Source organism: Juglans regia, chromosome 4 (genome assembly GCF_001411555.2).
Source record: "Juglans regia cultivar Chandler chromosome 4, Walnut 2.0, whole genome shotgun sequence".
In the NCBI taxonomy this organism is placed as follows: Eukaryota; Viridiplantae; Streptophyta; class Magnoliopsida; order Fagales; family Juglandaceae; genus Juglans; species Juglans regia.
The window spans coordinates 27,419,351-27,429,799 of NC_049904.1; the positions used below are offsets into that span (position 1 = coordinate 27,419,351).

The 10,449-nt window shown below is 38.5% G+C and overlaps 1 protein-coding gene and 1 pseudogene across 4 annotated transcripts; both read left to right on the top strand.

The window, feature by feature from the left end:
• The first annotated feature begins 247 nt into the window (after window positions 1–247).
• LOC109012563 (aspartic proteinase-like) lies at window positions 248–6,283 on the top strand. 4 transcript variants are annotated; one of them, XM_018994267.2, is made up of 15 exons: window positions 248–391; window positions 561–657; window positions 1,260–1,637; window positions 1,736–1,796; window positions 2,433–2,527; window positions 2,617–2,729; window positions 2,821–2,989; window positions 3,089–3,128; window positions 3,266–3,330; window positions 3,837–3,950; window positions 4,080–4,144; window positions 4,486–4,642; window positions 4,730–4,849; window positions 5,775–5,863; window positions 6,006–6,257. In XM_018994267.2, exons 3-15 carry the CDS (start codon window positions 1,266–1,268, stop codon window positions 6,088–6,090), a joined length of 1,545 nt encoding a protein of 514 aa, XP_018849812.1. In that variant the 5' UTR covers window positions 248–391; window positions 561–657; window positions 1,260–1,265; the 3' UTR covers window positions 6,091–6,257. The 4 variants fall into 4 exon arrangements, with proteins under 4 accessions (XP_018849812.1, XP_035545484.1, XP_018849811.1 ...); XM_035689591.1 differs by having other exon boundaries at window positions 248–387; window positions 561–680; XM_018994266.2 differs by lacking the exon at window positions 561–657 and having other exon boundaries at window positions 6,006–6,283.
• Window positions 6,284–6,987: 704 nt separating this feature from the next.
• LOC109012568 lies at window positions 6,988–9,797 on the top strand (annotated as a pseudogene).
• Window positions 9,798–10,449: the final 652 nt, after the last annotated feature.

Consider the following 10,449-nt stretch of genomic DNA (forward strand, 5'->3'; position numbering starts at 1 on the left):
TTTACAGCGCCAACACTCTATCCCGCGTCGTTTTTCCCGCCCAAGTCCCGACGAGCTCATCCTCATCTCACGCATCTCCATCATACTTCATTTTATCCACGATCGAAGGCCTTAACACGCAAGTGCAGATTTGGTAACTATAAACATGTAAGCACAGGATTTTGCTTTTCTTGGTCTATTGCTCAAACGCCCAAATCCACGGTTAGAATTCCATCTCTATTAAAAGCTCTAACGGTCGGCATCCTTCTAAACGTTGCAGAAAAAAGCCTCAGAGAGTGATGGGACTATAGGAGACCCACCGGCTCTCTCCCAGTCTCCCTAGATTTAAAATTCTCTCTTCGTCTTGCTTTGTTCCTCAACTTCCCTCTCCTCCGCTTCTGCTTTTCTGTGAGTAGGTTTCTTCCTTTTAATCTGTTAATGTCTCTTTTTTGTCCCTTAATTGTGTTCTTTATTTTTGGGGATTTGGATTGCCGTTTGTTTGATTTAGGTTTCTTGCGTGAAAATCGACGTTTTCGGTTTTTGATTTAGTGTTGATCGATGTGTTCATTTTGTGTTTGCAGAATTTGCATTTAGTTTTACCATTTGTGGTTGAAGGTGGTTGTTCTTGTAGCTGTAGCGCTTATTTGTGACGCTTTTCCTTATCTGCCTGGTTGGTTGGTGAGATAATGGCGGAAAATCAAGTTAAACGAAGATTTGAGTTTTATTTTACATTGTTGCTTGAGCGGTATCATATGCAAACGCCGTTGTTTCATGAAAAATTTTTGAATTAACCTATATTTCGGGCTTTATTTTATTTTATTATGTCCTTTTTCTTTTTTGATATGTTTTTATGACTTTCGCCCCTACACTTTCCGAGCATTAAATAAACAGGCATTATGCTTGATCTTTCCCCATGTCCGTTTGTTTGGCTGCCCAGAATATTGCTGGATTGATAGAAATGTAGTTTAGAATGAATTTGTAGTATCTCTTTTCTATTCTCGTTCCAAGAATCCAAAACTGACCTGTGACAAAGCTAAAATGTTAGCATGTGAAGCTAAAGTATGTTGCTGACCTTTAACTATGGCAGTATCAGGTTAAATGCCTCATCTAATTGTCTACTACCATTTATTAGCAACCAAACACCTTTTTATATATATTTTTTCTTTCTTAACCACCCACGCATCGTCAAAGGTTTTTAACCCTCATGTTTATGCGTGCGTGTGTGCACAGCTTGTCAAGGGTTTTCCTGAACTTGAGTGTTTTTGACTGTGAACCAATAGGTGAACATGGGAACTAACATGAAAGCAGTCCTGTTGTCGCTGTTCCTCTTGACCTTGTTGTTTTCTCTGGTCACCTCTGCTTCCAACAATGGCTTTGTTAGAATTGGGCTGAAAAAGATGAAATTGGACAAAAACAATCGGCTTGCTTCACAGCTCGAGTCCAAGGACGCAATATCTTTGAAAGCTTCTATTAGAAAGTATCGTTTCCCTCATAATCTCGGTGACTCTGAGGACGCAGACATTGTTGTGTTAAAGAACTACTTGGATGCTCAGTACTATGGTGAAATTGGCATTGGTACTCCCCCTCAAAATTTCACTGTAATTTTTGACACTGGCAGCGCTAATCTTTGGGTGCCATCAGCTAAGTGCTATTTCTCGGTGAGCTTCTATTTCTATTTTAGCGGTGGCTGATTGTCAAATATAACGTTTTGTCTGTATCGAAATTTTTATTCACGTTTTTGCATAATTGGGTGCAGGTGGCTTGTTTTTTTCATGCTAGGTACAAGTCAAGTGAATCGAGTACCTACAGGAAGAATGGTTAGTTGTTGCGTCTGCACCTTAGACTCACTCATTTTGGGTTAAAATAATTTGAGCTCTGTACAAATTAAGTTAATTTATTCTATTTTTTACTATAACTCCATGGAAGGGTGATGTGAAGGTTGATATTACATCGAGGTTGGTCCAGTGGAATCTAGTGAGGTTTCTTTCTCTCTTGTTTGGTTTTTTTTTTTTTTGTGGGGGGGGTGTTGATTAAAAAATTAATTTATGAATTATACAAGTTACATTATTTTATTTTCGTATTTATTGAGTTCCATGGGGGGTGATGTGAAGGTTGACATACATCGAGGTTGGTCCACTGATGTCTGGTGAGGTTCTTTTTTTTTTTTCGCTCTCTCTCTCTCTCTCTCTCGTGACCGTATAAGGTAGTACCAACATTATTTTGTCAGATATTTTAGTACTATAAGCGGTGCTTTTTTTCTTGTTGGGATGGAGAACCGTGACCTTGATGAGCATTAATTTAATATTAAAACACGCGGAACAGTATTTCTGCGATCTTAGTTGCAATGTCACTTCATGATACACAGTTGCAAGGTGTGTATTGGGAAAATTTTAAATGTGGAAGTTGCAATCTTGTTTCCTTGTCTGATATACCTGGTATTGTCTATATTGCAGGGACATCTGCTGCTATCCAATATGGTACTGGTGCAATATCTGGTTTCTTTAGCTGTGACAATGTCAAAGTTGGGGACCGAGTTATAATGAATCAGGTCCCTTGAGCATTTTTCCCTCTGCATGAATTTGTATGATAGTGGTTTGATAGACTGTACTTGTACTAAATGCTTTTGATCCCCCTCAGGATTTTATTGAGGCAACCAGAGAGCCTAGTCTCACATTTTTAGTGGGAAAATTTGATGGTATACTAGGACTCGGATTTCAAGAGATTGCCGTTGGAAATGCTGTTCCTGTGTGGTATACATGCCCCTCTTTAGTTTGTTTGGTTTTCTGCTGAAAACTTTTTCTGAATATTGCCTGTATGATGAGGCACATGCCTGCCTTACAGGGACAACATGGTTGAACAAGGTCTTGTCCAAGAACCAGTATTTTCATTCTGGCTCAACCGTAATGCAGAGGAAGAAGAAGGGGGTGAAATCGTCTTTGGTGGGGTAGATCCAAATCATTACAAGGGCGAGCACACATATGTTCCTGTGAAACAGAAAGGTTATTGGCAGGTAGGTTGTCCAAAAGCTTTTATCTTATGAAATGTTCAAAATTTTCTTTTTCCCCTTAATTATCTTCTCCTTTTGATCACTAACATTTCCTTTTGATAGTTTGACATGGGAGATGTTCTAATAGATGATAAACCAACCGGTATGTTCATTCATGATACCTAGTACAGTTCTTAATGAGGAAGAGAAGAGTATATTTAGAAACCAAGGAAAAACTTAAATATCACATGATTGCATCTGTTGATTTTGTGGGTCTAACTTTATAATACTGCCATGCAGGATATTGTGCTGGAGGTTGTTCTGCCATTGCAGATTCTGGCACTTCCCTGCTAGCAGGTCCAACGGTATGCATCTTCATAATGCTTTAAGCAACTTTGATTTAGCGTTTATCCATCTCATGTATGTTGTATAGTTATTGATTTTCTGCTCTTCAAAGTCATTTTCAGGCTGAACTTTAGTTGGGGCAAAAGTTGAAAGCTCCACCTTCTTCCTTTTTATAACCTGTTTTGGTGTGGGATGGTAATACCTTTTAAATTCAAGATGGAACGAAATTGAAATGAAAAATAAGAAACAACTGAGACATTCCATAAATATGTTCTTGTACATGCATTCTTTCACCAACCTGCTATTGTAACAACCATCAAAAGTGAGCTACGATTGATATATACAGCATCATGCTTGTGATATGCTTCAGTAAGCTATGATTAATACATTGTTTTGCCAACCTGTATTAATGAAACGTTTTTTATATAGACCTCACGTGCCTGTCATTTAAAACATCAGTTTTGCTGTCCTAAAGGCTTCTATTATACATGCTTCTACTTCAAATATATGGTGGTTTTTCTTGCAGACTGTGATTACCATGATAAATCATGCAATTGGAGCCTCTGGAGTTGTTAGTCAGCAATGCAAGGCAATTGTCGAACAGTATGGACAAACCATTATTGATTTGCTTTTAGCCGAGGTAAATACTTGTGTTTTATTATGTTCTGATTTATGTTTCCCTATCAGATAAAATTTATGTACCTCTTTGCAGAATATTCCTGTTATTCCACTATTAAATTGATTTCCAGCCTTCATATTTCTATATCAGGCAAACCCAAAGAAGATCTGCTCCCAGATTGGCTTGTGCTTCTTTGATGGTTCCCGTGGTGTTAGGTCAAACCAATATTCTTATAATCTTTTGGCTTTTCAACATTCTCTGCAATGCTTTTATAATTATCCCGATTGATAATTTTAATTCCATTGCCTGTTACCTGCTGCATCATGCACTTTTGATGGTACTCATGTTGGCTGTCGCTAGGTTGAGCACAAAAGATTTTCTTTTCACATAGTTCTTGTGTTTTTGTCACTCTCTTGCGATGCTTATGGTTATTCCTGGTTTCTTTTTTTCATTTTGTTTGGGGTAAAACTCATACACATTTTGATTTATTTATAATACTTACCTGGACATGGTTGTTAGATGATGAACCTGTTGGTTTGTGAATGTCTTTGCACAGTATGGGCATCGAGACTGTAGTGGATGAGAGCAGCGGCAAAGTTTCTAGTGGAATTCGTGATGCCATGTGCCCTGCTTGTGAGATGGCTGTTGCTTGGATGCAAAACCAGATAAAGCAGAATCAAACACAAGATCGAATATTGGACTATGTAAATGAGGTGAATTACGCCTATTCTACTGCATTCAATAGATCATGAGGACATTGCTGCTCATGCTTGCTTGACACACGTCTGATGCTTCCACAGCTTTGTGATCGGATGCCAAGCCCAATGGGAGAATCTGCTGTGGACTGTGGACATATTTCTTCCATGCCTGGTGTTTCCTTCACAATTGGCGGAAAGATTTTCGACCTTGCTCCTGAGGAGGTAAGATGTCATCCCAACCTATCCTGAACTTGCAATTTAGTTGGATTCTGAATTGGTTTTGTAATTAGGTTGTGTAGGTCGGGTAGTGTTTTCCATTCATATGGTTTGATAAAGATAAATCTCAACAATGATATGAGGCATTCTACTCGATAGCATGGTTGATATTGTTCTTCTTCTTCTTCTACTTTTCAGTCTTGCATCTGTGACCTTGATATTATGTTTCTAGCACAGAATAGGTTTATTGACTTTTGAACCTAGCTTTCGATTGGCTCATCCCATCATTGCCAAGATAATTTGTTTGCCTTAAAAGAATGCTGCATTTGGGTAACTAGCTTTCAACCACACGTTTGTCATGAGGACTTGTCCAAAGCGATGTCATTTTGTTATTGATATACCATCTAGTAAAAATATAGTATTAATTTTTCTTAGACTCCCATCTTTGGTCATATTTGAGTGGTTTAAGCGAATAATTTGATTGGCAAACACACTAACCAATTCTAAGAGTTCAAAAACTTTAAAAATGGTCACTAGTTGGCATCTTAGTTTTTTAACCTATTAGCAGTTCTATTTTAAGAGTTCAAACCAGATAAAGGCAACAGAAGCAAAAATCAGGCAAGCAAGAGGCAAACAAATAGTTGTATGTGTTATTTAAGATTGAATCACTGTCATGTTTTTGTTTATATTTTGCTTTGTATTAATTGTCCCGATAGGCGATAAGATGCCAATTGATACCAGGCATTTTTTTTTTCTAAGCAACTGCGATCATGCATTTTGTAGCATTCAAATTCAGCTTGGATTTGACCCATACACTTCATCCATCCGTGTGTTGGCAAATGTAGCAGTAGAAAACATTTCATGAATATATGAGTACTAGAATGTCATCGTTCTGATATCAACTTTTGTGGATGCTGTCTTCACTTTTCAGTATATACTCAAGGTGGGCGAGGGTCCTGCTGCTCAGTGCATCAGCGGCTTTATTGCTTTGGATGTGCCCCCTCCTCGTGGGCCTCTCTGGTATATTTCCATTTATGTCCAACTCCACTTTTTTCCCTTTTAAATCTATTGTCGACATTCCATACTCGAGCATCTGCTCATGCCTCATGGTGATACTTCTGGTTTGATGATTCTCACTATAAAGGGCAATTGTGCAATGCAGGATCCTGGGTGATGTCTTCATGGGGCGCTACCATACCGTCTTTGATTCCGGCAAGCTGAGAGTTGGATTTGCAGAGGCAGCATAAAGAAGCTACTCCATTCCATCATCTTTATCTATTCCTGTTCAATATGTACCTTCATACACTTGACAAAGTGAAAAATGGTGGAAGTTAAGCTGCTTGTGTATATTTGTTCCGTGTATTTGAATATTTTACTAATGTGTAATGAAAATAAGAAAAACAAATGTGCAAAATGAGGGCTATGGAGTTTCTTCTCTTATTTTGCTGGTCCGGACTAATTCAAAATGCCCCTCAGATAGATTCCCCGTGCTTGTGTAGAATATTGCTACTAAGTTTTGGTTTCTTGCCTCTCAGCAGTAACTTGCCTCTTACGCTGGAACAGCGACCCCATTTCATTCAAGCCTGGGTCGGTCGAGGTTAACGATCACGCTTCATGCTAAGATTTTGTGTAGCGCACACAAACTAGGTTTACAAATCATCTTGGAAATGTCATTAGCAGATCAATGGTGTGTAGGCGATGGAAAGTTCTCACTTATGTCTGCGGAAGTGTGTGAATAAATTGTAGAAACCAATACGGAAGCGCACAATTTCTAAGGAATAAAAGGTAGCCTTGGGCTACAGCTTGACATTTTGGTCCCAACATCAGCAGGTAATTAATTTGGCTCTTCAAATGTGCATGCTTTTTGTCATGTGGTGGCAAGTCTGAGTTCATTAAGTGAGTAATTGGTGGTTAAACCGTGTTTAATTGGTAGATGTCGATTTATTCAGTGCTTGGGAATGGGGACTCAATCGGATCAAAGCTCTTAACAAACCATGATGAATCAAGCGCTAAAAGGAGCTTGCTCCTCCTCTTCAGATGGCACATAGATGATGCTAGAAATGAAGACCACTGGGTAGATAATCACTTCACACTGTCATCTAACCAAATTGCATTCAGTCTCTTGAAAACATCCCTAATTAATTAACCAAATTGCTTCCATCGTTACCAGCCAAGAATCAGCTCATAGTCATGACCACCCCATTAATGATATTGTTGCCAAGCCCTCCCAACCATCCCTCTTGACCAGGCTGCATGCAGGCTACTACAGAATAAGCCTCTCTCTTGGTGCCAAGCTTTACTATGGAAGATGTTAAGTGACTCTGCAAGTGACCCTCAACAAGCACCCCTGCATGTATTCCACATGCTGCCTTCAACAGTTTTTCTTTTAATATGGTGTCTCGCGCTTCTAGCTCTGCTAACTCTCACTCCACTAAACATTCTGAGAAGCTTCTTTCACTTTCCCATGGTGAAGGCAGAGTTCTTACTTCTTGCACCACATAGGAGTGAACTTCTTTTATGCTCCTTGGATTTTATGGCTTCTCATGCTTCAATCATCGCCACTAATCAGTCTTGAGAATGCTAGCTACCAAGTTCTTTGTTTGTTTTCTCAGATCCTGTCATCGTGCTCGATGCAAAGATATACGGACAGTGGCTCACGACTGAGAAGCGGTTTCTGTCAAAGTTGGCAAATCCAACAAGCCAGTTCTCGGTGTTGGGAAACTTGGTACGTAGGTGCCCGAGAAGCCGCACAGATGGGATGGAAAGAGAGTGCGATTTTCATGTTCTCATTAGGCATGGCACATTATTTTGTACTCTTTGTTACGCTGTACTCTTCTTTCTCTCTCTATTCCTCTTCATGTCTTTGGTAAGTTCAATCTTTTTTCATAAATTAACAATGAAAAATACTATCTATCATCCTTTCAATCATTATAATTTCATCATTCTTGGATATGACTTAAAATCACTGGCAGATACAGGAACTGACCTCTCATTTGTTCGTGTACAGGCTTGCAGGCCAGCCCTTTTCAAGAAATCCCTGAGGAGGTTCAACGTTGCATGGTGGGCTTATTCATTCTCCCTGACTTTTCTTGCTCTAGCCTCTGTGGAGCACGCAAAAGAAGTGAAAGGCCGCATAGCACTAGGACTAATGCTTGTCTTATTAGCTCTCTCTGTTTTGGTCTTCCTGGGCTTGACGCTATTAGACAGTACACATAAAGCCCAATCTTCATCTCTAAAAGCCCAAGTTCAAAATACCAAAGCCCATGATCAAGCTGCCACCGGCCTTCACCTTACAACAACTAGGGGTGTAACCAGTCCGGTCCAGTCCGGTTTTGGACAAAATTTAGGACCGAATTGGTATGTATCGATTTTGTATTTTTCAAAACCGATTACGCACCGATTACCCTCCTAAACCTGTATCTCCAGTTTTACCTGTTTCCGGTCCGATCCGGTCCAGTTTACCGGTTTTTTAAAATGTAAGTTTGTCATTAAAAAATAAAAATCTGTTAATAAAAAAAAACTGCTTCAAAAAATCTGTTCTAAAGATCTGTTCATATTACAAAATCTGCACTACTAAAAAAATCTGTTTAAAAAAAATATGTTTTAGTAAAAACATTAGTATTAGTTATAAACTTATATATTAGTATAGCTATATAATATATTAGACTATATAATAGTATTAGTATTAGTCATAAACTTATATATTAGTATAGCTATATAATATATTAGACTATATATAATATAATTTAATATATATATTTTTTATGTTTAAAGCATATGATCAATTAAATTTTCATCTTATTAAACTTTTATTTTATAAATTATAATAACATTATCTTATATATAATTATATTAATAACATATAATCAAACAAATTACAAATGTTCATATTTAAGATTAACATTTTATGTTATAATTTATAAATTATAATATGAAATTATTTCATATATGATATATAATTATATATATTTTATATAAAAATTTCACATATAATTATATATGTGGCAACTTCCGAAGTTAACTCTTTTGGCTTTGGGAGGGAATAACTTCAAAGGGGCAGTACCTCAAAAAGTCTTCAACCTTTCTTCTTTAAAACTTATCTCCTTCGGGGAAAATCCCCTATCTGGTTATCTTTCATCACTAGATTCGGGGCAATCTTGCCCTAATCTTGAAATAATCACACTTGGTATCAACAAACTCAGTGTTCATATCCCATCCTATCTTTCAAATTGTTCCAAGCTCATCTTTGTAGACTTTGTTGAAAACTTCTTCTCCGGACCAATTCCCAAAAGTCTTTGGTTGTGTCTATTGCCCTTTATTTTGCTATGTTTACCATGGGGCTTCGACTGCCTTTTGTGCGCCCCATTCGCGACGTGTTAGACGTCTTAGGGCTTGCTCTGGCTCAATTGGTGCCCAATGCCTAGAGGATCTTGATGGCATGCTGCGTTTTGTGACAATGGGTGCTGGAACCCATGGGCAATGAGTATCCAAACCTAACAGCCCATGAGTTTTTGTCCCTTCGTGGGTTTAGGCATTTGGAGGGGAATCTCTACAGTTTTAGAGCCCGTCGGGCCTTGGTTGATTTAGACCGTAAATACTCTCATGTGAAGGAATGGACCCACAAAATTTTCCTTATTGCTAGCTCTGCCTGAGAATTTCCTACTGATGAAGTTCCTGATCGAGAATTTTCTATTAAGGCTATTTTTATTTTCATTCTTTGTAAATATATTTAGAATAGTTAGCTGGATTCTATTTTTAGGTGTAGAATATTTTGTTAGGTTGTTAGAGAAAACCGTGTATATGAAGACTTGCTGTACACTCATTTTCGTAGAGCAATAACAGATTACTAAACTTTCAGCCCTTGCCTTGCACACTGCTCTTTGCACATCAGTGTTTTATTCCTGCTTTTCAATTCCTTACATGGTATCAGTTGCCTGAGAGCAAACCTCCATAGACCACTCACCTAAACACTCCTCCGATACTCTCTCCCACCACTCTGATTCTCCCTTAGTTCACTCAAACCTAATCCCAAACACCTTTCGTGCCAACAATATGGCTCGTGTTTTGAACCTCAGTGACCCCAGCAACCCCTTTCGCCTTGACAACGGCGATAACCCAACCGTCATTCTCGTCACTGACTTGCTTACCACCGACAACTAATCCACCTGGTTGCGCGCCATGCATCGTGTCTTGCGTGCCAAAAATAAGGTGGGTTTCATCACCGTTGATATCCAACGACCCGATGACCCCTTGCTTGAACTTTGGGAGCGCTGCAACGACATGGTCGTTTCCTGGATCCAAAATTTGATCAGCTTTTCAATTAAATCAAGTGTTGTGTTTGTTGATGATGCACGAGATATATGGCTTGACCTCTAGGATCACTTCTCTCAACAGAATGGGCCACACATCTTTCAACTTAAGAAAACTCTTGCCGGTCTCCTCAAAGAACATGAATCTGTAAGTGTTTACTATGGTAAGTTCAAAACATTGTGGGATGAGCTTTCCAATTATGATCCTATTCCTGTTTGCAATTGTGGAACTATGTCTACTCTTTTAGATCGTTATCAACGTGACTGTGTTTTCCAGTTCTTAATGGGTTTGCAAGA

Bases quoted from the DNA above. Each gene is read 5' to 3' on its own strand.
- LOC109012563 (XM_035689591.1), top strand. The intron at 3,129-3,265 runs GTATGTTCATTC...ACTGCCATGCAG, and splicing joins AATAGATGATAAACCAACCG to GATATTGTGCTGGAGGTTGT. The intron at 4,850-5,774 runs GTAAGATGTCAT...TTCACTTTTCAG, and splicing joins TCGACCTTGCTCCTGAGGAG to TATATACTCAAGGTGGGCGA.